General features: G+C 39.8%; 1 protein-coding gene across 1 annotated transcript; it reads left to right on the forward strand.

The window, feature by feature from the left end:
* Positions 1-219: 219 nt before the first annotated feature.
* Positions 220-26,587, forward strand: LOC310944698 (uncharacterized protein; the record flags this gene model as incomplete). The annotated part of the gene is made up of 30 exons (XM_083910505.1): positions 220-307; positions 2,774-2,967; positions 3,558-3,723; positions 4,230-4,358; positions 5,173-5,359; positions 5,466-5,635; positions 5,730-5,842; positions 6,165-6,281; positions 6,392-6,571; positions 6,662-6,794; positions 6,894-7,043; positions 7,310-7,402; positions 7,499-7,764; positions 8,965-9,255; positions 9,550-10,209; positions 15,842-15,982; positions 16,728-16,821; positions 16,946-17,077; positions 17,247-17,433; positions 17,551-17,720; positions 17,815-17,927; positions 18,153-18,269; positions 22,160-22,381; positions 22,472-22,604; positions 22,688-22,837; positions 23,638-23,730; positions 23,814-24,109; positions 24,489-24,776; positions 26,214-26,309; positions 26,510-26,587. The coding sequence occupies 30 exons, from the start codon at positions 220-222 to the stop codon at positions 26,585-26,587; spliced, it is 5,247 nt and encodes a 1,748-aa protein (XP_083766631.1).
* Positions 26,588-26,723: the final 136 nt, after the last annotated feature.

Here is a 26,723-nt window from a genome sequence, read left to right on the forward strand (position 1 = left end):
AACAACACTGTCACATATTTATTCAAGTTATAGATTCAGAGAGCATTTTTAAAGGAAGTTGGACACATTTTAGACTTAAAAACATTAGTGGAAGGAACAAGTGATTCTTATTTACAACCCTTTCATCGTTAATGATTTGTTAGATTGGAAATCATCACAATGGCAAAAGAAACTATATATTTTAGGACTAACCTAAATAGGAATAAAGTTTTTTATCAGATGAAGCGTGTGGCAAATAATGACACTTGGTTTCTGTTCACAGAGTCCAAACAGGGGTGGAATGATAACACCATCAACAGCAACAAAGGTAAAGAATCTTGTGCTGAGTAAAACATGGAAATTGTCTGATTTGATGGGAAATAAATTCTACAAATGTGTGTATTAACCAATCAAAGCAATGCACACAACGAGCAAGAGAACATACATACACTCATGTCACATTCAAGCCAACAAAACCTCTCACTTTCCCATTACTGAAGCATGGAAAATACCCAAGTTCTTCCCAGAATAATCACAGTCCCATTATTCTAAAGTAACAAGGAAGTGAAATACTTTATACTTTATGTGATAAAAGTCTCTCCGTATCAGGAGAAGAAGATACACGTTTGTTTCTTCTTCTTTTTTTAAAGTCGCAAAGAATGTTGTACAAAAACGCTCGGTGTTAAATGACAGCCATCGGGGAATATGATGTTTGCAATTGTCCCTGCTGTTTTGTTAAAAAAAAAAAGGCTCTGTAACTCACTGCTTTGTCATGTTTATTGGAGGATAAAACAACACATTGATATTAAGAGTGTAGCTTTGTTCCGAGGAAATAAACGAGGGATCCAAAATGCTTGAGACCAAATCTCAGGGTCAAAAGGTCAGAAAAACACACTGAGAAAAAGAAAGATGACTTGGCATAAAACACGGACAAAAGGGTGAGTGTAAGGACACACTAGGGAGGGACAACTCGACCCAGGTGAAGCTCATTATGACAAGGTAAATGTACTAAAAAATCAGTAATAAATGTTGTCAAACTCGCCAGCAGAGAAATGGCTCCTCCCCGGACATGGGACGTTAAAAAGTGAAGCGTCCCCAATGAAATCTTTCATTTCCACCACAGCGCACCACCACACCTGACTGGTAACGTATACATACAAATCTGAGATAATCTTCTTTTATGAATGAGCACCTGGCATTAATTATAATAATAATACAATGAATTCATTTAAGATTTGTAAATGATTTTTGAAAACAGATTTTTGATTCAACACATTTGATACTTATTATTATTATTATAAGCAAAAAAGTGTCAATGATGCATGAATATGTATGCGATATAAATCTGGTGTCCTGTATTCATAGCTGATATTTTATATTTATATTTTTTATTACATGAAAAAATCCCAACAACACAGGTTTCAACAATAACATTGATTAGGGTTGTTGCTCAAGGGTAAGGGAAGGTCACGCTGAACCCTTGATGCTTTAAACTGTAGAACCTGGTTTCTTTTGTTGTTATTTTAAAACTGCAAAAATCTTGGATTTGAATTACATGCTCATGCAGACACAAACAGGACACATGTTTAGGTGATTATTAGTTGACCAGAGATAAAATTATATGTATGGGATCCAAAATGCTCTGATAATCTCAAAAGAAGGTATAATGTGGAAAAGACGATCAGACAGGTTTTGCGTGATATTCCTGTAAAAACTTAAGAGGAACACGTGACTGTACAGTACTTCAGGTGTTTCCAGGTAACAATTCCCTGTAGTAAAATAGTGTATAAACACGATTATAATCCTTAATCCTAAAGATTGTGTGTTGGACCTCAGGGATGATTTTGTAAAGGTGGTTACAAGCTCCCAGTCTCTGTCACAGTACAGTTATGCCAGTAAACCCTTTCACAGTGGTCAGATTACAGCTCACAGAGAGCACTATAACAGACTTTAGTTCAACAATAAAAAACAAAACAAAAGACGACCCAGATATACTTGTAAATGGATCTTGATTAATTTTTTGCCAAACTGCAAGTCATACGCTCATGAATATAAGACTTGGAACAAGTTATACTTTGTACAAAACTTGTATAGAATCTTCTAAATCTTTGAATTTCAGTATTATTTAGTTGTCAAGATATATGATAAACAGTGTCTTTGTTGTCGAGCATTATTTTACATTTGTTATTATTATTATTAGTGGTATTAGTATTAGTTTATTATTATTTGTTAACGCTTAGGGTCAGTACAGATTTATTGGTCTCCAACAATTAGCTTGCTCCCAGTAGCTTTTGCGAGCTAACTGTCGTGCTTTTGCGAACTACCTGTCGTTCTTTTGCGAACTACCAGAAGCTATTTTGCGAACTACCAGTGGCTATTTTGCGAGTTTCCTGTAGTTTTTGTGAGCGACCAGTAGTTTTTACGAGCTACCTGTAGCACTTTTGTGAGCTACCACTAGCGCTTTTTCGAGCTAACGTTAGCTTGCGCGAGCTCCCACTGCCGTTCCAATTAGCTAACCAAAGCTCGATAAACGGACATAAACCTGCTTACATGTTTATCCAATACCTCCCTCCAAGCTCATTCAGATTGTTTAAGTTAATGAAAATATGAGAATAATGTAAAAAAAAAAAAAAAACACGAGTTGGAGACTCCTGCTCGACACACTCATAGTCTCATAGACTCAATAGTATAATGTGCTGCATGTGTAACCAACTGTTTGCCTAATTTAAAGCCACTCTATAAGAATTTTAAGTCGTTTAATTTCATTTTGTAATCTTTCCTTCATCTCTTTCAGGTCGTTGTGAAGAAATGAAGTGGTTTGCTGCGCTGTGTCTCCTGCTTCTGCAGACTGGAGCTCATGGATTTGACATAGATGAAGAAGACCCCTCTGAGAGTCATCCGGAGATCACTGAAGCTGCACTCTTGAAGGTCACATTGGAGGTTTGCCGTGCTGTGGCCAAGGCCGCATACAAAGACATCAACGAGCCTGTAAGAATTACACCAATCTATGTTAAATCTACTCCTTATTTTACACCTTAGAACACAGAGCATTTCTGCTGCTTTTTACCATTACTGTGTTAAAACGTACAGTATCAACAGAGGCTATAGGAAGTGCAATATAGAGCTCAATTGTATGAACAAAAAGTCAAGAAAAACTGTCTCATTTTGTGACTTCTGCACAATTATCACTACTGAAAATGCGATATAAAATGAATCAAAGCTTCGGCTCATTAACACATAAGAAAACCAAAAAAAAAAAAAATTAAAGCCTGAATGTGACCCATAAAAACACACACCCCAGGATGTCCATACAAGGAGTTGTATATTATTCCTATGCCAATTTACCATGGGTGCACCTGCGGCACAGATCCATGCCGTGTGAGCACTAAGGGTTAAAAAAGATCTTATTATTTTACACTGTAGTAAATCTCTCTCTCTCTCTCTCTCTCTCTCTCTCTCTCTCTCTCTCTCTCTCTCTCTCTCTCTCTCTCTCTCTCTCTCTCTCTCTCTCTCTCTCTCTCTCTCTCTCTCTCTCTCTCTCTCTCTCTCTCTCTCTCTCTCTCTCTGTGTGTGTGTAGTCAGGGCCTCTGACTGCGACATCTGTTGCTGTCGCATGTGAAGCAGAAAAATCCGCCAAATCTTTCAGAAATGCTATCGAAGTGATCAAAGATGAGAACGTGGGAGTCGACCAGCGGTTTGTCTTGAGCCCCAGTCACCACTTTGATGATGAACAATTTACAAAGGGTAAGAAACTGATCACGGATGGCATCGCCGCTGTGAAGGCCAGCAACAAACGGCTAAAATATGAAACGGCAAGAGAGAGATTGGGACAGTTATTCCACACTTTGCAGGTACTTTTTATGAATCATCTTTTAGCTCATTCACCATTGATTGGTCCATTTAAGTCTCAGCCTGCCAATGAATCTATTATGTATGTTTGATTTCAGAATTTATCATGCTTTCTTTTCTTGTCTTTTTTAATCTGAAGGATTTCTACAGTCACAGTAACTGGGTGGAAATGGGAAACATGAATCCAAATACAAATCTGATCATAGTTAACGCAGACATTGGAAAAACAGCAGGTCGGCTATGAAACCAATGCATCTTTGGCTGTATTAACACAAGACACATTCATGTTATGTAATACATACCTATACACTATCTGTGTCTGTCTTGTATGTCCACATGGAACTGGTCTTTGCATGCTGCTGTGCCAACAGTAGTTAAGTCGAATTTAATCTAATTCACAGATGAAGGCACAGCGACCTGTCGGAGCTGTGATGGAGATGATTGCGAGAACAACATTTTGGAGGATATCTTAGAGGAAAAGATTCTGACAACAGGATATTTTAGGTTATTTCGTCGAGTCAAACCTGCAGGTAAATGTCTTCATATCAGTTTGTCACAGTTATCTTTATACTCATAGGCTGGTCCTTTTTTTATGATTAGAATCTTATGCTGGATGTCCAACTAATGATCAATCATGTTTTTGTAAAATGTTGGGCTTTTCCCAAACTATCATTTTATTTATTATTCTTTTATGCAAGTTTAATTTAAAAAAAAAAGGTGCATTTCACAAGTACAAACAATGGTTTGTTTGCTAAAATTAATTCCACACGTTCACATCATTTCGTTACATCGCCATGGTCAGTTTGTATTTACTTGTTCAGAGCTCACTGCTGACAAACAGAACTCTTACACACCTTTTTCAAATATTTGTGGAGTGGACTTTGCCTTTATTTCATCCAGGAAACACAAGGAGAGCATAAGGAGGGGTGTAAAGGTTGAAAACTGTGGATTCTGCCTTTCTGACTTATGCCCTTATGAGATTAAAGCCATCATGCCAAACAAACTGAAATAAAACCCAACAAAATACTCATCTAATTACTACAAAATAGATGGGATATCTATTATATCCCTGATTTCAGTAATGCCCCCCTTTGGGTAACTTTCTATCCATTACTGCTGTTGAATTTCACTCTTGATTTTGTCAACTTTCTGCCAAGGATAGAGAATTGTATTTTGACATGGCTCTGTACATGACTGTTCTCTTCTGCAAAGGCACTGTGAATCGATTCGTCACTAAATTTAATATCTGTTCCCAGAGTCACCGAGCAGACACTCCACTCTTGGAATGTAATGCTGCAAACAGATTATAACTTTGTTCTTACTCTCGCTGTTTCTGTTTCACAGGTAAATGCAGCCATGGAGGTAAATATGATAGAACAAGAAAAACAGAGCCAAAAGGTGGGATCAACAAAGACACGCTTGATTCTGAACATGGACATCTTCACAAGAAAGCAGCAAACGTGGCCATAGCTGCAACCTGTGAAGTACTGCAGGACATTCGATCAGCCGCTGGTGACAAAGAATTCCTCCAGTACGAAACCCTCTCTGCATGTTTGAGTCACCATTACTGTAGATGCAATGAGGATCAACATGTAAATATGTTTCCCCTCTACCTTTTTTTTAATCTCATTTCTCAGGATGATGGGAATCAAAAAAGGAAAACCTCTTAGCTTTGTGATTGACACCACGGGAAGCATGGGTGATGACATTGCAACAGTGAGAATTATCACCGCTGCTATAATTGACAGTAAAGAGGGAACAGATGACGAGCCTTCAGATTACATTCTTGTACCATTCAATGATCCAGGTAAGTTGTGAATGCCCATTAATTGTCTTCTCGTCACAATGGAAGTTGACCTCATCTGAGCTTGTTAAGCAATAAACTGGTGTTTGATTCCCAGACTTTGGTCCACTGACAAGGACCACAAATGCAGATGACTTTAAGAGCGCTGTTTATTCATTGAGTCCACATGGAGGAGGAGATTTCGCAGAGATGAGTCTTTCAGGAATTCAGGTACTATTGATATCTTATGGCACTTTTCCAGTACATGGTCCCAGCATGACTCGACTCGCCTCGGCACATCGCGGTTATTTTGTTTTTCCATTATCGATAGTACCTGCTTTACAAGTCAGAAGTCACTAGTTTGTGTGTGTGTCGCAAAGTCACTGCAGTTTCTCGGCACACATTGAGGATGTACTATTTTGTAATGGAAAACAAGCCGTGCCGTGCCGTGCCGTGCCGAGGCGGTACTATGTCACGGAAAAGCACCATTAGAGACTAGCGCAAATAATGCATCCTGCAAAACTTATGCTTTCTGTCTTTCTCCTTCATGCAGTTGGCTTTAACTGGTTCTCCTCCAGGTTCTGAGATTTACGTCTTCACAGATGCATCTGCTAAAGATGAATACCTGTTAGGCACAGTGCTCGCACTCATAGAACGAACCAGATCAGTGGTGAGTAGTCCTGTGTTCATGGATTTAGAATAGAATAGAATAGAATATTTTACTACTCTTTCCAACTCTGTAAATGAATATGTGTACTGATATCCCCTTATTTTCATCAGGTGACAGTCCTGCTGACTGGCTCCCTGGGGTTACGTCGTCGAAGAGACGACGACGACGATCACCCAGGCTCCGTGTACAAAAAGCTGACAGAGGCTTCAGGAGGTCAGACTATTCAGGTCACCAAAAGTGAACTGGCTGAGGTCACCAGCATTATAACAGAAACCTCCAGTTCCTCTCTGGTATGAATACAATACTCATGTTGGCATTAACAGTAACATTGATGAGTTCACAAAGATTCAGTTATGTCACCAGTTTCATTTAATATCCAGGTCAAGCTTCTGCAAGCTTCCCGGTATGCTGGAAACCCCGATAATTTCACATTTTCGGTGGACGATTCAGTGAAGAATCTGACCATGTACATCACGGGGCGTTCTCTCACCTTTACTATCACCAGTCCTTCAGGTGCTGTTCCACTGTTTATGGTAAAAAAATGAATTACTGTAAGTTTTCCCCCCTGACTTTTACCATAACACTTTTGCTTCATTTCATGCTTGTTTTCAGGTGTAACTCAGAGCAATGCTAGCATGACCGGACCACTGGTCGTTTCATCTAAGACAGTAGGAAACTTCCAGATTGTGAAGCTAAACACACAAGTGGGTGTATGGAAAGTTGAAATGATGTCAACAGCTGCCTACAATCTGAAGGTTGTGGGTAAGTCTTGCCTGACGATGTTGAAAAAACACTGGCACACTGATAAATTGAAATATTTCATATTGGTGATTACAACATTTATATTAATAATCAATAAAAATCAAACAAGCTACTCATTGAAGCGTTTTGTTCAATTGTGCTTCTGACAAGGTAACATATTAAAAAGCCTCACACGGGGCACCACTTATGTTGGGGTGAACAGTATGAAAATATAAATGAATAATTCATTATTTGAGTACATTTTCAAATTCATATTCTTTTTGCAGGTGAAAGTCTCACTGACTTCCTGTTTACACTTCTGGAGGACTCAGACAGCCCATATGGAGGTTTACAGGTCTTATCCAATCGACCCAGATCTGGTAAAGTACAATTTTTGTGATATACCAAAAATAATCTAGTCAAACTCAGACATTACTTAAATTGCTTCTTTTTCCCCCTTTTTCTTTTTTCTTAAGGTGAAAATGCTACCCTGAGGGTGACAGTAACCGGGAGTGACTCCGCCACAGTGACAGAAGTATCTCTGGTTGAATTTTTCACGTCGGTGATGGTTAGCGGCAGCGTGGAGGATCGAGGTAAAGGAGTCTACTACGTTCGGTTTGACACGATACCATTAGGTGATTTTGTGGTGTTGGTGATGGGCCAGACCAACACCAGCTTCACCACATCCTTCCAAAGGCAATCATCCTCCTTTACCAAGGCTTCTGCTGTGTCGGTTAGCACTGTAAGTAAATTTGATCTAAAAGCCTATTAACACTAGAATTACCAGGGGGTTTATTTTGACAGTGTTTTTTAGGTTAATAACTGTTGAAATGCAACATATGAAACCATGGGACCCTGAATGTGTGTATTTATCATTTAAAAAAAATACAAAATGCAAAAAGGTTCTGCTAATGTCTGCCTTTAATTACCACAGCGGTCAATTTGACCGTATGCATTATAGAGGGTGTAACATGTCCTGACCATGATACTTGATACATGATACTGACCCCAACCCTTGAAGGCAAGGTTTGGGGTCAGATTTGCTCTGCATCAAAGCCTACCTGAATGAGGCTGAGTCTGATGGAGAAGCAGCTTCTATAATCTATAATCTACCGTGATTTCAAAGGTCAAAAAACGCAGACTGGACTCACATGGCTCTGCAATTAACTCTCAAAATCTGTGAAAATCTATGCAAGCAAGCTATAGTGACTGTCCAAACTTAATCAGCCACTAGGCTGGATGGGGGCTAGATCCTGTTTTTGACTCGCGAGTCCAGACGTCCACACCGGCAGTTCTCTTTGGGTAACGTTCCCATTTATTATTATATTATTCAATGTTTCATTGTAATATGAGATGAAGAATAATTCTATTGTGGCGTCTTAGTGGTAAAAACAGTGTCATCTTCCCACCACCCTAGTAATCAATCAATCCCATGCACCTGTGTCTTAAATAAATTCACCCTGATGAACACTACGGCCGTGAGCTCCTTAATCTACATCGCCCCCCTACTGTGGAGCGTGGACCATCACCATTACTTCAGAAAAACAGACATAAATCACTACTGGCACCCACACAAGCATTAGTAAACTAGCATAATCACCAAAATCAAAGCCTATATGAATCATAACATGTGTTTAGTTGATGATATAACATTGAATAATACCAAAATAATACAAAGGACAAATGTCATCAAGTAGTGTTTGGACGTTGCATAATTAGTGTGTGTGTGTGTATATATATATATATTTAATATTTTCTCACTGTACCATCACCTATATTCACATTACATATAATTTCAGAGAGTACATTATTTATTGAAATGATATGCATTAATCTATTAATCTTTCTTGAAGGTACATCATTTCCGGGAGTGTTAGGGTAGACTAATCGGAAATGGTGTTTTCACTTTTAACCCTGGTGATTTTCTCTTTTCCCTTTTTAGACTCTTACAAACAGTGTTGCGGAACCAGGAGTACCATTTTCTGTTCCTTTCTCTGTGTCGACCAGTGGGACGGGAGGAACCTTCACCATCACAGCTACTAATGACCAAGGCTACAGCTTATCTTTCCCGTCCAGTTTATCCCTGCCGACTGGAGGCAGTGCAAACGGCACGGGGACAATCACAGCACCCCCTGACACTCCGTCTGGTACTGATGTCACCCTGACCATCGAGGCTACTTCTCCAGACACGGACACCAACTATGTTGTGCTGCGTTTAACCGTCCTTGTCCCGGTAACTCTTTAATCATTCTAGTTTATTATGTTCCCTTCATGGTTGTGTTTTACTGGTTTTACAACCTCTTTCGTCTCTATTAGTAGCACAGAGATGTACAAGAAAACCAACAGTAATCCTCTTCATTAGTCCAGGTGAACATCGTTCGTATACGGCCTCAGCCATTTTTTTAAATAATTGCGTTGTTATCATGCCACAAATAGAATTGTCGTGAGGGTTCTATCTTTTGAGACATGACATAGATATAGAATGCTCTTGTGACCTCTTCTGATGTTATCTTCTTCTCTTTCCTAGGTGACTGATGTCAGTGCACCAGTGTGCCAGATGTCCAACGTGACTGACGACTGCTCAGACAACTGCGCTGAATATATGTGGGGGGTCTCTCTGCAGGTGCGTGATGATGTCAATGGGACAGGCATTGATAGTATCACCTTCAGACAAGGTGACGGGACCTTGAACACAACGCTGCTCCCGGGAAACGATAGCATAACGCAGGTGACCTACAGTGCGTCCTGTTGCTCACCTGATGTGGAAATAGTAGCTGTGGATGCGGTGGGTAATGTAAAGACTTGTTTCTTCTCTGTCCGGAGAGCGACCACCCCTATGCCCGCTACACTCACCACAACCACCACTATGCCCACTACACTCACCACAACCACCTCTATGCCCACTACACTCACCACAACCACTGCTATGCCCACTATACTCACCACAACCACCGCTATGCCCACTGCACACATCAGAACCACCGCTATGCCCACTGCACACATCAGAACCACCGCTATGCCCACTGCACACATCAGAACCACCACAGCCGCTAACTACAACACCAACACTCCCACAGCCACCAACAACAACACCACCACCACCACCACCACCACTCCGTCCAAGACCACTCCGTCCAAGACAACATCAGCTGCTTTGCCGTTGTCTACTGCTGCAGCTCAGCTCTTTGTACTTTTCCTCAGTGTCACGATTCTAAGCCTCTGTTAACTCAGTCAGTCTAAACCTGTTACTGTGGGTAAATAATTGCATTTTTGAAAATCAACTTCAATGCAGTTGCCCATTTATAACCTATGCACAAAGGTGGAAAGATGAATAATGAATTACATTTACTCGCATTACTATAATTTAGTAGGTTTATGTGTACTTTTTAAAGTCATTTCTTAAAATTTGTAATGTTACTTTTACTTTAGTATGGGTTTTTTGGAAGAACTGGACTTCGCTACATTTTAAATCACATACTTTACTGAGTAAAAAATTAATGGACAGCACTGTGTTTCAGTTGTTGTTTTTATAGTGCTTTATAAATAAAGTTGGAAAGGAGAAGGATGACGAGAACAGGTCAATGATGACGAGGACAGGTGAGGATGACGAAGACAGGTCAATGATTTGTGACCTTTGACCAGTTTTGACTGATACATTGTTCTGCATATTTTGTTTTGTCTACACAAATTAATTTAATTTGTAAAGCTTTGCTTTTAATTAAAAACAGTTAATGTGAGATGTGTGTCCCTTGTCCTTTTGCAAGACAAGAAAGAACCTTGTTAAAAAGGTAAGTAAGAGTACATTTTAAACAAGCAACTTTTTTTTTTTTACTTTAACTTGAATACATTTTTAGACCAGTGCTTTTACTTGTACTGAAGTAAAATGATAAAATGATTACATACACACTACTTCCAATGCATTTTTGTGTTTTTTTTCCCCCTTGTGCATCTCACCGACTGAGCTGCAATATCTGGAGAAACGGTGCCCCCCAGCAGTAGCAGGCATGGGTGTCTACAAACCACAGTTGGCCCAGAGCGCAGGTGAGATGGCTGTAGATGCTGTCGTGTATGTGCCCTGACCCTTTAACCCTTTTTCTAAAATGAATAATACCTCTCTGTTTCTCACTATAGCAATGTTTATATCTCATTCCTGTGCTGCACACCGGAAGTGAGTCACGCTATGACGAGACTAACCCACGCAACAACAACATTGCGCTGAGATGGCTGCAAACATGAGGACGCGTCCATGAAAAGTTCCAGAAGTTATTTCTACTGCCAAAATAAATCAAGTCATTCAGCAGTGTGATCGACAAAGGTATGGTTTGTACTTAAGTACAAAGATGTAAGATGAGATTTATTTTTCCTGGAGTATTGGGGCCAAACTGAAGAAATTCTTTTTGAATCTTTCTGGAACTCATAATTATTATTCAAGCGAAATCTCAGATTATCAGATTATCAAATGCAATCTGTGTCAAGATGATATGATCTTCTCTCACATCAGCACCAAAAAAAGATGGTGCAAGAAACTACGACTGAATCATAACAAAAGCATCTCATCCCAGTCCAACTATCGTTCTATCTATCAAGTGTTTCAGCACACTCCCTGTCATGAAGTGTTGAAACTGTTGATTGTGAGATATGGAGAGTCTCATATCTCTCACCCCTCCCTCTCCCAAGCACAATGGGGAACTACAGTGTCCTTCATGGAGCAGAAAGGGTGTTATTATCCTTCATTTGCATAATAAGCTTGCATTTCAAAAACACTGACTGGTTCGTTCATTCATGCTGGTGGAAAAACCCTTGGCCGAAGTTGCTTTTGCTTTTGCTTTTGCATTAGGGATAGTACATGGTACCTGGTGCTTTCTGTTCGTACCTGCTGTGGCGAGGTTCCAAGCGAGCTGAGCCGATACTGTATGTGACAACAGCTGGCCACTAATTGGTCAGAGAGTGTCATCGTTTGACCCAATCTCCAACATTTAAAGGAAATGTCTAAAATCTCAATATTTAACAAAGGAGTCTGGTGAATTTAGTGACAGCACTGCTGTAAGCCGGCCAAATCGTAACATGTTTGGCTGTATTTCAGTTCAGTGACTGTGTCATACAGAAGTGAAGGAGATACTGAATACAGAAGCCAGTCTTGGCTTGGCCAGAGAGCCAAATTCTAGAATTAGAAACATTGGTAGAATGACTCAAGCACATTAAATGAATTCCACATTTAATCTGACGTTTGAAGAAATGCTCATTCACTCTGATTCTATGTGAAACAATCCAGAAAAACAAGAATGACAGAGATTCAGGTGAGCTTATCACACTTACATTTTTTGTTTTATTACACATTCATTGATAGTATATTGTCATGTCAGTTAAATAACAACAACAAGAACAAGTGATTCAACACCAAAGGAAACTATATATAGTTAAGGATGTGACATGTTATGATTTGTTTAAGTACACAAAAGTACACAAATATATATTTTGCAGACATAATTATGTTGAACTCCTCTCATTCCCGTTTAATCAAATGTCTTTCTGACACAGCAGCAAACAGGACGGAGTGAATTCTACTGCTCGGAAAAGAAAGCATAAGCAGTTTCTTATCAGATGCAAACACTTGGTTTCTGTTCACACAGTCTAAACAGGGGCGGAATGATAACACCAGCAACAGCAACAACAGTCCCCAGACATCACCCAATTATGATAATAATTATGATTATTATTATTATTATTATTATTATTATTATTAATTATAATAATCAAAGTCAAACAGTTCCTCTCAAGCCCTGCAATTAATGAACAATGAAAGCAATGACACATTATCATTGTGTTCTCTTCTATCATGTATCATCCTGGCACAGTACAATCTGTTTCTGTCATCTAATCATACTTTTATGTCACGTTCCGTGTGATGCCTCAGCTGGAAATACAGGTTTATTTCAGCTTTGCACTGAAAGCAGATGCAATCAGAGCACGTATATACATTCAACCCACGGTCTCACCCATTAAAAGAAAGCCTCTCCCTTTCACGTTAATGAAGGGTGGAAAACCCAGAGTTCATACCTGAACAATCACAGTCCCATTGTTCTTAAGGAAGTGAAATACTCTGGTGTCAATCGAACATACATAAAGTTGTACAAAGACGCTCGGTGTTAAATGACAGCCATCAGGGAATATGATGTTTAAATTGTCCCTGCTGTTTTGTTACAAAGGCTGGGTCACTCACTGCTTTGTCGTATTTATTGGAGGAAAAAAACACATTGATATTAAGATTGCCTGCCTGGGCGTGTGAGTGTTGCTTTGTTCTGAGGAAAAATAATAAAACCAATTGTTTATGCTTAGCCACTTGCCATCAGCCGAGTCAGATCAAGTAATCAAAACAGACAATCTCGCATGGAGATGATTCCAAATGTGCAGAGCAGATACGAATATTGGAACTATGGCACGGAGACGATGACCTGAAAATAAACGAGGGATCCAAAATGCTTGAGACCAAATCTCAGGGTCAAAGGTCAGAAAAACACACTGAGAAATAGAAAGATGACTTGGCATCAAACACGGACACATGGCGGAGGGACAACTAGACCCAGGGGAAGGTAAATTACACTGCATTTTATGGTGCAAAAAGAGTTGCATTAAACTAAAATGTGTTTTCTGCCTTTTGACCCCATCCCATCAGTGATTGTGTGATTGAACACTTCAAAATCTCACAGTCAATTGAACGTCATTTCTGCTCAAGCACCATCACATGGACTTACTGTAAAACCATAGAATGTTGCTCAGTGTGTTTGTGTGTGTGTGCGTGTGCGTGTGCACGCACGTTCGCTAATAAATGTTGTCAAACTAGCCAGCAGAGAAATGGCTCCTCCCTGGACATGGGACGTTAAAAAGTGAAGCGTCCCCAATGAAGTCTTTAATTTCCACAACCGTGTCGAGAGCTGAGGTGCAGACATCACACCTGACTGGTAATGTAAACACATACACATCTGAGATAATTGTCTTATTGTATTTTATATCATGTCTTATGTAAATCAGCTACTGGAATTAATTAATGAATTGATTTAAGATTTGTAAATGTATATATATATATACATACATGTATACGTATATATATATACATGTGTGTGTATATATATATATATGTGTATATATGTATGTATATATATACATACTACTCCAACATAACAGGTAACGTGTGCGTGATATACATCTGGTGTCCTATTTTCACAGCAGATATTTTTCGACATGAAAAAAACCAACACCAATAACATTGATTAGGATTCCACTGCAGTTTTAATTGACCCAGGGTTGTGTTGTTGCTCAAGGGTAAGGGAAGGTCAGACTCAACCCTTGATGCTTTAAACTGCAGAACCTGTTGTTTGTGTGTGTTATTTTAAAACTGCACACGTTTCCCATTTTTTCTGGATGCGTTCCAGTAAAGTGATGGTAAAACAACAAATCTAATCTAAGTCTGGGTTTGGAATTTGATGCTCATGTGGACACAAATGGGATTATGTTTGTACTTTGAAGGGGATTTATTAGGTGACCAGAGATTGATCATGAATTGAATTCATAATTAGTTTTGTGCAATGAGTTAAGTTTATCATCAGTTTCAGCCTTTTAAATAAGCTACTTGTTGAAATTGAATGAAAAAATTATCATCATTTAATATGACAAGTGCTATCACGTGCTAATCCAACAATGCCACCACTGCAATGGAGAGTTTGTCATTTAAGCCTTCTGTTTTTCTGGTTGGCAGGAATGCTTTAACAAAACAAACCGGGTTCTTCGGGTGGGGCTTGTGTGTCTCTCTCTCTCTCTGATGATTCCACCAAAATACCAGACCAAAATTTTTTTTTTTTCACATAGTGATCTGATAGTGCGGTAAAATATGCCTTATATTGCATAAACACTATTATTTTGTCCTACGGATTGTGTGTTGGACCTCAGGGTTGATTTTGTAAAGGTGGTTACAAACTCCTCTCTGTCACAGTAGAGTTATGTCAGTGAACCCTTTCACATTGGTCGGATTACAGCTCACAGAGAGCACTATAACAGACTTTAGTTCATCAATAAAAAACAAGACAAAAGACGACCCAGATATACTCGGAATTTTGCCAAACTGCAAGTCATACGCTCATGAATATAAGACTCGGAACAAGTTATGCTTTGTACAAAACGTGTATCGAATCTTCTAAATCTTTGAATTTCAGTATTATTTAACTGGATAATAATAGTGGGTGAGTTGTAAATATATATGACATATAACAGTGTCTTTGTTGTTGAGTATTATTTTTGATTTATTATTACTATTTGCTTAGGATTAGGGTCAGTACAGATTTCTTGCCTCTACAATAGGGGTCTCCAACAAGTAGCTTGCAACCAGTAGTTTTTGCAAACTACCAGTCGTGCTTTTGCAAACTAACAGCAGCGCTTTTGTGAGCCACCAGTAGCTCTCAGTCCCTTTCAAAGTAGCTTGCCAAATGTTTCGATAAACGGACATACATTTACATTTTTATCCAATCCCCCCCTTCAAGCGCCTTCAATTTGTTTGGGTTGATGAGAATATGAGAATAATGTTAAAAAGCACTAGTCACTCTCTGCTATTTTTATTTTGTCAAAGTAGCTCTCAGCAGAAAAAAGGTTGGAGACTGCTGCTCTACACACTCGCAGTCTTATAGTAACCAACTGTGTTTGTCTAATTTAAAGCCACCTTGTAAGAATTTTAAGTCCTTTTCTTTCATTTTGTAATCATTACTTCATCTCTTTCAGGTCATTGTGAAGAAATGAGGTTGTTTGCTGCGCTGTGTCTCCTGCTTCTGCAGACTGGAGCTCATGGATTTGACATAGATGAAGAAGACCCCTCTGAGAGTCATCAGGAGATCACTGAAGCTGCAATCTTGAAGGTCACATTGGAGGTTTGCCGTGCTTTGGCCAAGGCCGCAGACAAAGACATCAAAGATCCTGTAAGAATTACACCAATCTATGTTAAATCTACTCCCTATTTTACACCTCAGAACATAAAGCAATCTCTCTCTTTATGTGTGTGTGTGTGTGTGTGTGTGTGTGTGTGTGTGTGTGTGTGTGTGTGTGTGTGTGTGTGTGTGTGTGTGTGTGTGTGTGTGTGTGTGTGTGTGTGTGTGTGTGTGTGTGTGTGTGTGTGTGTGTGTGTGTGTGTGTGTGTGTGTGTGTGTGTGTGTGTGTGTGTGTGTGTGTGTGTGTGTGTGTGTGTGTGTGTGTGTGTGTGTGTGTGTGTGTGTGTGTGTGTGTGTGTGTGTGTAGTCAGGGCCTCTGACTGCTACATCTGTTGCTGTCGCATGTGAAGCAGAAAAATCTTCCAAATCCTTCAGAAAAGTGATCGTAGTGATCCAAGAAGAGAACGTGGGAGTCGACCACAAATTTTTCTGGAGCTCCCGTCACCACTTTGATGATGAACAATTTACAAGGGGAAAGAAACTGCTCACGGATGGCATCACTGCTGTGAAGGCCAACAACAGACGCCAAAAATATGAAACGGCAAGAGAGAGATTGGGACAGTTATTCCACACTTTACAGGTACTTTTTATGAATAGCTTTTATCTCAATCGCCATTGATTACGTTATGTAGGAACTGATAAGTTTGTTTAGGTCTCAGCCTTCCAATGAATGTATTATGTATGTTTGATTTCAGAATTTATCATGCTTCCTTTTCCTGTCTTTTTTAATCTGAAGGATTTCTACAGTCACAGTAACTGGGTGGAAATGGGAAACATGAATCCAAATACAAATCTGATCAAAGTTAACGCAGACATTGGAAAAACAGCAGGTGGGCTATGAAACCAATGCATCTTTGGCTGTATTAACACAAGACACATTCATGTTATGTAATATATAATTTATCTGTTACGGTCACATGGACCTTGACTTGACTTGACTAATCTATTTCACAGCTAAAGACAGAGCGACCTGTCAGAACTGTGTTGGAAACGACTGCAAGAACAACATTTTGGAAGTTATCTTAAAGGAAAAAATTCTGACCACAGGATATTTTGATGCTGTTCCTCCATCCAGCAAACCTGCAGGTAAATGTCTATATATCAATTTGTCACAGTTATCTTTATACTCATAGGCTGGTCCTTTTATTATGATTAGAATCTTATGCTGGAGTCACTGAGCAGACACTCCACTCTTGGAATGTAATGCTGCAAACTGATTTTGACTTTGTTCTTACTCTTGCTGTTTTTCTCACAGGTAAATGCAGCCATGGAGGTAAATTTGATAGAACAAGAACAATGGAGCCAAAAGGTGGGATCAACAAAGACACGCTTGATTCTGAACATGGACATCTTCACAAGAAAGCAGCAAACGTGGCCATAGCTGCAACCAGTGAAGTACTGCAGGACGTTCGATCAGCTGCTGGTGACAAAGAATTCCTACAGTACGAAACCCTCTTTGCATGTTTGAGTCACCATTACTGTAGATGTAACGAGGATCTGAATTTCAACATTTAAATATGTTTCCGCTGTACCTTTTTTTTTTTTATCTCATTTCTCAGGATGATGGGAATCAAAAAAGGAAAACCTCTTTGCTTTGTGATTGACACCACAGGAAGCATGGGTGATGACATTGCAACAGTGAGAATTATCACCGCTGCTATAATTGACAGTAAAGAGGGAACAGATGACGAGCCTTCAGATTACATTCTTGTACCATTCAATGATCCAGGTAAGTTGTGAATGCCCATTAATTATCTTCTCGTCACAATGGAAGTTGACCTCAACTGAGCTTGTTAAGCAATAAACTGGTGTTTGATTCCCAGGCTTTGGTCCACTGACAAGGACCACAAATGCAGATGATTTTAAGAGCGCTATCAATTCATTGAGAGCGCGTGGTGGAGGAGATTTCCCAGAGTTGAGTCTTTCAGGACTTCAGGTACTATTGATATCTTACTTTTCCAGTACATGGTCCCAGTGTGACTCGACTCGCTTCGGCACAGCGCGGTTATTTTGCTTTTCCATTAGCGATAGTACCTGATAGTACTTTAGTACCTGCGCTGACGAGGTTCCGAGCGAGCTCAAACCAACCAAACTGTGTAGATTCAAGCTGTGCCGTGCCGTGCCATGCAACTTATGCTTTCTGTCTTTCTCCTTCATGCAGTTGGCTTTAACTGGTTCTCCTCCAGGTTCTGAGATTTACCTCTTCACAGATGCATCTGCTAAAGATGTGCGCCTGTTAGGCACAGTGCTCGCACTCATAGAGCGAACCAGATCAGTGGTGAGTATTTTACTTTGCTGACATAGAGTATCCTATACTGTGTGATGTATGTGACATTTTCAATGCCTTGGTATAATAAAGGTATAGTATGTCGTCAAAATATCAGTAAAAGAGCTTAAGGTGTATGCAAACTAATTTTTATTATTATTATTGTTATAACGGATGTGTAGACGAATTCCTCTTTATTTTATACACAACCTTGTGGATGTCTAATACACGCAATGTCTTTACACGCAATTTTGCGTGTGATGGGAGGAGAAAATGCAAGTATGTTATTTTAGCATGCGCAAAGTGATTTATCAAACCTGAAACTGATTGCGGTGCTTATTTTTTTTAATATATTTAGCACGTTTGAAAGGCAGCTCTTAACTGGCACAGCGGTGCGAGCACATGGCTGCGGTTACGCACATATCCTCTGAGAAATCCATAAACAAAATTACTTTTTGTAAATCAGGAAATTACGCTTTTCCAGAGCATGTTCAACTACATGTTCACAGATGACGCACATTCATTTCTTATTTGGTATATCTGAATAAATTAAATATAGATATCCAGAGGAGAAATGCGTGTTTGTACTGGTATGGGCTTACCTTGGTCTGCAGTTTGTGGTTCAAGGAGGGGTCGTACCTATGTTCGGGGGACCCCGCTTTACCTTAACGGGTCCAGCTCTAACCTGGTCTACTCTCGGTGCACGGCGAAGTGCAGGCGGCACAGTGCGCAAACGTCACTAAAACCTCACTATTTAATGTAACTACCTGAATCAGCTATAGATATATCATCTATATCGATTGTCCCGTCGCCTCTGACTTTAGATCAAAGACTGTTGGCACGCATAATGGAAACTCAGCCTGACTGAATGAACACAGATGAAACCAGGGCCGGACTGGGACTATAAAGCCGTTGTGATGATCCGCTTTATTTATTTATTTACTTATTGACAAAAAAGTCACTCATCCATTGAAAGTAGACCTATGTGTAATCTTGAGAGAAACAGCAGAGCGCTCCCTGGCAGCTGTCAGTGAGCTGCAGGTGAGTCAGGAGGAGAGCGCAGCAAATTTTTTTTTTTTACGGCAACATGACACGAGATTAAAATAATAATAATATAAAAAGGTCATGTGGACCCGGGGAACAAGGGTGTCATATCCCTCGATCCCAGTTGTCTGCTCATCGCACAACGTCAGCTGTACTTTCTGATCAGTAGCTTCAAATTTCATTCTGCGCTTCCGTTGAGTCTGCTCTTTCTCCATGTGGACAACTCTTGACTAACGCAAAATCCTCATTTAAACAGGGCGGTCTTAAAAGGAACCCCGGCTATAAGACTTGTAGTTCTTAAAAGATAAATGTTAGTATCAGTTATAATAAATTGATATAAAAAACCTTCTTGATGTCTTCGTTTTTATAAAATTTGTAAAAATAGTTTAACTCGTAGGTCGCCATTGTTGTTAACGTCGCAATGCACTCTGGGTAGTGACTTAAAAAGGTTGTACTGGGGGCTTCGGGACCCTGTTGTGACTGTTCAGCATAAACATGTCATCTGTTCGGCCTTTTCAATTTGAACCCGAGCGAAACATACAGGAGGAGGACAGCACTGACAATGTTTCACAAAACGAGCATCAAAATGAAGAGCAAGAAAGACGGGATGAGGCGAGAGTGGGACAAAACCTGTGGTGTATGTGCGTCAACTGCGTCTCCATGGTATATATGGATATACAGTGAAGCGGCGACTGCAGAAGCGGGTTGTCTGCTCAGGAGAGCATCCATCGTCTCTTGTCTCTGGCGCTTTTTAACGCGAATTTCACTCGCTTCACGTGGGCGTTTAGGCTCCTTATGTGGGAGAATTGTCGGACAGGCATTTGGTTTAAGTCTCCGTTTGTATCCACCCGCTCCGGTGAGGTCTTTTAGCAGCTGTGGTCGACTTTCGATTGGCTTTTATCGAAAGGCAACGGGAAGGGAAGTGCTGTGAGTTTACACAGCTTTCCACTGACAAGAAGAGGAGAAAGGAGTGGGAAGATGCCTGTGGAAGGACACAACTTCCTAAAGATCCGCGGCTGTGTTCTCGACATTTTTCGCCAGAAGCATTTGAGGCTTTTAGTCGACCACAGCTGCTAAAAGACCTCACCGGAGCGGGTGGATACAAACGGAGACTTAAACCAAATGCCTGTCCGACAATTCTCCCACATAAGGAGCCTAAACGCCCACGTGAAGCGAGTGAAATTCGCGTTAAAATGCGCCAGAGACAAGAGACGATGGATACTCTCCTGAGCAGACAACCCGCTTCTGCAGTCGCCGCTTTACTGTATATCCATATATACCATGTTGACGCACATACACCACAGGTTTTGTCCCACTCTCGCCTCATCCCGTCTTTCTTGCTCTTCATTTTGATGCTCGTTTTGTGAAACATTGTCAGTGCTGTCCTCCTCCTGTTTGTTTCGCTCGGGTTCAAATTGAAAAGGCTGAACAGATGACATGTTTATGCTGAACAGTCACAACAGGGTCCCGAAGCCCCCAGTACCCAGAGTGCATTGCGATGTTAACAACAATGGCGACCTACGAGTTAAACTATTTTTACAAATTTTATAAAAACGAAGACATCAAGAAGGTTTTTTATATCAATTTATTATAACTGATACTAACATTTATCTTTTAAGAACTACAAGTCTTATAGCCGGGGTTCCTTTTAACCATTTTTGCGCCTGTAGTCAATTGCGGTCGCAATCTTAGTAGTTCACCGGCAAAACGTAATCCAGTAACAGACGCAGTCTTTATGCTCGCACACGCAATTTAGCACTCTCTATTTGGAATCTTAGTAAATCAGGCCCAAAGTGTTTGACACTGAGAAGACTGGGGTTCAATTCCAGCAAAGAACTGTTACATTTTCAGAGTCTGAATTACATAGTATAGGTCTTGTATGCTTGAGGTTATGATTTCAAATCCCACTGTGGTCTTCTTCTTTTTTAGTTCAAGATTCAATGTTAACAGTCAAATATCGCCAAAAACCTCAACAAGCGCAAGTGACGGTAGCTCACTTGGTAAAAACGCTGCTGTCAAGTTCTCAGGTCAGAGGTTTGATTCTTGTAAATGAGTGAAGAAACGTGAGAAAAACACATAAAAAACATTTTATTTTATTTTATTTTATGACACAGACACTGTTATTTGGAAATTCTACTAAACCACCACTCCTGAACAGTTGCTATTTCCTGCCCCCTACTGGCCAGATGAGATACTAATTTTGACAGTTTTGATGGTATATTGTATTTTTTTTGACAACATACTATACTATGACTTTTTTGAGTTTATATTTTGACAGTTGTAAACTTACTACTGTAGGGCAGTTTGGATTAGATTTGATCCAACTTTCTTGTCATTGTGCAGCGTACAAGTACAAAGTATGAACCGTCTAACCAGAAGTGCAAAAAAGCTGAACACAAAGCAGGACATTTTTGGAATTTTGTTGACACTTTGTATTGGGACATTTTTGGATGACCTACAAAATTAAGAAACTTTTTTCACAGTTTAAATTTTGACATTATTTTTAGAGCTTTTGTAAAAAAAAGTGGTACAAAGTGGAACATTTTAATTAGGTCGACACAATGGGGGGGGGGGGGGGGGGGTGTACCAAGTCACGTGGGAAATGCTGCCATCTGCTGGACGTACATTCCCCCTTCATCTTTTAAGAAATACTCCTCCTCTTCCTTTACTTTCTTAATAGTATATATATTTAAATAACAATATTAATAAAACTGCAAGCAGCCTTGTTTCGAGCAGATCGGTCAATGTTATCAAAATAGTGGTACTTTTACTTGGGTAGTATATTTCACTACTCTTTCCAACTCTGTAAATGAATATGTGTACTGATGGCCCTTTATTTTAAATTTTCTCCTCATCAGGTGACATTCCTGATTACTGGCTCCCTGGGGTTACGTCGCCGAAGAGAGACTGATGACGACGACGATCAACAACAGCAACTGCAATTTCAACGGATTCTTCCAAGATCAGGCTCTGTGTACACACAGTTGGCCGAGGCTTCAGGAGGTCTGGCTATTCAGGTCACCAAGAGTGAGCTGGCTGAGGTCACCAGCATTATAACAGAAACCTCCAGTTCCTCTCTGGTATGAATACAATACTCATGTTGGCATTAACGGTAACATTGATGAGTTCACAAAGATTCAGTTATGTCACCAGTTTCATTTAATACCCAGGTCAAACTTCTGCAAGCTTCCCGGAATGCTGGAAACCCTGAAAATTTCACATTTTCTGTGGACGATTCAGTAAAGAACCTGACCGTGTACATCACGGGGCGTTCTCTCACCTTTACTATCACCAGTCCTTCAGGTGCTGTTTCACTGTTTATGGTAAAAAAAAATAAAACAAATTTGACTTTTACCATAACAGCTTCATTTCATGTTTGTTTTCAGGTGTAACTCAGAGCAGCGCTAACATGACCGGACCACTGGTCGTTTCATCCAACACAGTAGGAAACTTCCAGACTGTGAAGCTAAACACACAAGTGGGTGTGTGGAAAGTTGAAATGTTGTCAACAACTGCCTACAATCTGAAGGTTGTGGGTGAGTTCACACTATGCATTAACATTAAGCTTATACTTCCTGACAACACAAACACCTTGAGAAAATGGTATGCAGCCTTTGTCCATAGTGTTGTTTTCAGAGACATTGAGTGCTGTTTAAATGCACTTATAATATTTTTAACAGTAGCTTAGTACCATTATTGTTTCTGTAAAACTAAACTCCACGCAGTTTTCAATTGAGTTGGTCAACCATCACAATCACAATCAAATCAATTGTATGATGGTATCTATCAGAATGTCCACCTGCTTAGTCCAGGCTTCTGCTGGATTACGATGACATTCACGCAGAGGTGCAAAGAGTACTGAAATATTCTACTCAAGTAAAAGTACCACTATTTATTTTATATAAAATTACAAGTAGGGATGTAACGGTATGAGAATTTCATTGTTAAATATGTTTAAAAACACTGACCCACTAATAAATTGAAAGATTTTCACCAAAATGCATATTTAAACCTTTAATTTATTATATCTATCCATTCATTATCTACCGCTTTATCCACGGGAGAGTCGCAGGGGGTGCTGTGCCTATCTCAGCTGACATAGGGCGATAGGCAGGTACACCCTGGACAGTTCGCCAGTCCATCCAACAATACATACTTAAGTAAAAGTAAAATTACACAGTTTAAAAATTACTTTAAGTACAAGTAAACAAATAATTTAAATGTAATTCATTACTCTCCATCTTCTGCATTCATTTATCCTTAGACTTATATTAACATTGTAAATTAATGAATGGGAAAATTTCTCTTCGTTTGACTTTTTTCATTCTTTTTGCAGGTGAAAGTCTCCTTGACTTCCTGTTTACCTTTTTGAAGGATTCAGACAGCCCATACGGAGGTTTAGAGGTCTTATCCAATCGTCCCAGATCTGGTAGAGTACTTTTTTTTGTGATATGCCAAAAATATTCTAATCAAACTCATACTTGATACTTGAATGTTTTCTTTTTTCTTAAGGTGAAAATGCTACCTTGAGAGTGACAGTAACCGGGAGTGACTCCGCCACAGTGACAGAAGTATCTCTGGTTGAATTATTCACATCAGTGATGGTTAACGGCAGCATGGAGGATCGAGGTAAAGGAGTCTTCTACATTCGGTTTGACACGATACCATCGGGTGATTTTGTGGTGTTGGTGATGGGCCAGACCAACACCAGCTCTGCCAGCACAAGGATGTTGCACAGAAGTAGTGGCACATCCTTCCAAAGGCAGTCATCCTCCTCTGTCAAGGCTTCTGCTGTGTCGGTTAGCGCTGTAAGTAAAATCTAAAAGCCTACAATATGGCCTTTAAGACTAGGGTGACAACTTTGTTTGATTTGTAACATATGAAACCATGGGACCCTATCATTTTAACCCTTAGTGTTCAGGTGCACCCTTGGTAAATTTCAGCACAACTCCTTATATGGAAGTCAAAATTATGATTCATTTTGTATCACATATTTTAGTGAATTGTGCGGAAGTCACAAAATAGACAATTTTTCTTCTATTTCTGTTCATAATCACAAGCCTTTGAAATTTTGAATTGTGAAGTATGTGATTGTAAAAAGTTTGAGTACTTTTTGAGTGTACTAAACTGAACAGAAATGGTGTTTTCACTTTTAACCCTGGTGATTTTCTCTTTTCCCTTTTTTAGACTATTTCAAACAGTGTTGCAGAACCAGGAGTACCATTTTCCGTTCCTTTCTCTGTGTCGACCAGTGCGACGGGAGGAACCTTCACCATCACAGCAACTAATGCCCAAGGCTACAGCTCATCTTTCCCTTCCAGTTTATCCCTGCCGACTGGAGGCAGTGCTAACGGCACAGGGACAATCACAGCACCGCCCAACACTCCGTCTGGTACTGACATCACCCTGACCATAGAGGCTACTTCTGGCTCCGACACCAACTATGTTGTGCTGCGTTTAACCGTCCTTGTCCCGGTAACTCTTTCATCATTCTAGTTTATTATGTTCCCTTCATGGTTGTGTTTTACTGGTCGAACTCTTTCGTCTCTATTAGTAGCACAGAGACGTACAAGAAAAACAACAGTAATCCTCTTCATCGTCATCATATTCATAAGTTTAATAATAATAAAAAATAACATCCATGTCAATAATAATGACAGGAATACTAGTGTTAATACTAATAATACTAACAGTAAAAGTCCAAATAATAGAATAGATGTTCATGTACCAAAATGTTAAATAAGGAATCTGTAAGTGAATGAAATTAATTCTGAGATTAGAGTCAGAATTCTGAGATTAAAGAAAAAGTCAGAATTCTGAGATTAAAGAAAAAGTCAGAATTTTGAGATCAAAGAAAAAGTCAGAATTCTAGATTAAATTAAAAATTCCAAGATTAAAGACAGAATTTTTAGATTAAAGAATAAATTGGAATTCTGAGAAAAAAGAAAAAGTCCGAATTCTGAGAATAAAGGTCAGAATTTTGAGATTAAAGTCAGAATTCCAAGATTAAAGAAAAAGTCAGATTTTTTTTCTTCTCAGAATTCAAGCTGTTTTATTTATTTTCCTTATTCCATGTGGCCCTAATACTCTGCTATACCATCTATTTTGAGACATGACATAGATTTAGGGTGAATTCCAATTCCTTGCTTAACCCTCAATCTAAAAAATGTGCGCTCCCGCTTGTGCAAGTGCTGTCCCAATTCTCAGAAAAATTAAATTGAGGGTCAAGTTTAAGGGCTGTATCGCCCTCAATATTGAGATTTTCAGAGACCAGCCTTGGGAGCAATGGCTACCCAGAATGCAATGCGTGTTTTGCCATAACAAAGATGGCGCGAAAGCAGCGAAACGAGTATGCTCCAAATTAAGTATTTTCTTTGTTAATAGAGATATAAAAATTATGAAAACCCATATTATGGATTACTTACGTCATTGTTGCGTAACCTTTATTTTTATTTTACGATCTTTTGTCAGTAGCCGGCTGGTGCGGACACAAGCGATCGTTTGCTATCGTTTACTTTTCAATAAGCTGTGGTGTGTGGTAACTGTCAGCTGAATATGTCCGTGGTTGTGGTATTTGTATGAGTATCATCTTATAACTAACTGACAACCTAATAACTTGACTGACAAACGGACCGTAATAAATAATCATGACGTATAGGTGTTCTTCTTCTTTTTTGGAGTTGACAGACTGGAAGCAGCTTTCACGTTATTCTGCCCCGCACAGTCTGAAGACGTATCTGCATTTAAGGGGTGTCCCATTTCTAAGTGACAAAATAACCCTCAACAAAATGTTGAGGGTTTTGAGGGCCAGTTAAGATTAAGGGTTGAGCTTGAGGGTTAAGATAGGAATTGGAATTGGCCCATAGAGTGCTCTTGTGACCTCTTCCGACGTTATCTTCTTCTCTTTCCTAGGTGACTGATGTCACTCCACCAGTGTGTCAGATGTCCAACGTGACTGACGACTGCTCAGACAACTGCACTGAGTCTACGTGGGGGGTCTCTCTGCAGGTGCGTGATGATGTCAATGGGACAGGCATTGCAAGTATCACCTTCAGACAAGGTGACGGGACCTTGAACACAACGCTGCTCCCAGGCGCTGATAACATAACACAGTTGACCTACAATGCGTCCTGTTGCTCACCTGATGTGGAAATAGTAGCTGTGGATGTGGTGGGTAATGTAAAGACTTGTTCCTTCTCTGTCCGGAGAGCGACCACCGCTATGCCAACTACACTCACCACAACGCCCACTACACTCATCATCACAAACACCACAGCCGCCGCTAACAACACCACCACCTACTCTAACAACACCACCACCAACTCTAACAACACCACCACCAACTCTAACACCACCACCACCACCACCACCACCACCACCACTCCTTCCATGACAACATCAGCTGCTGTGCCGTTGTCTACT

This window comes from Microchirus variegatus (assembly GCF_963457635.1).
Source record: "Microchirus variegatus genome assembly, chromosome: 2".
Classification (NCBI taxonomy): domain Eukaryota; kingdom Metazoa; phylum Chordata; class Actinopteri; order Pleuronectiformes; family Soleidae; genus Microchirus; species Microchirus variegatus.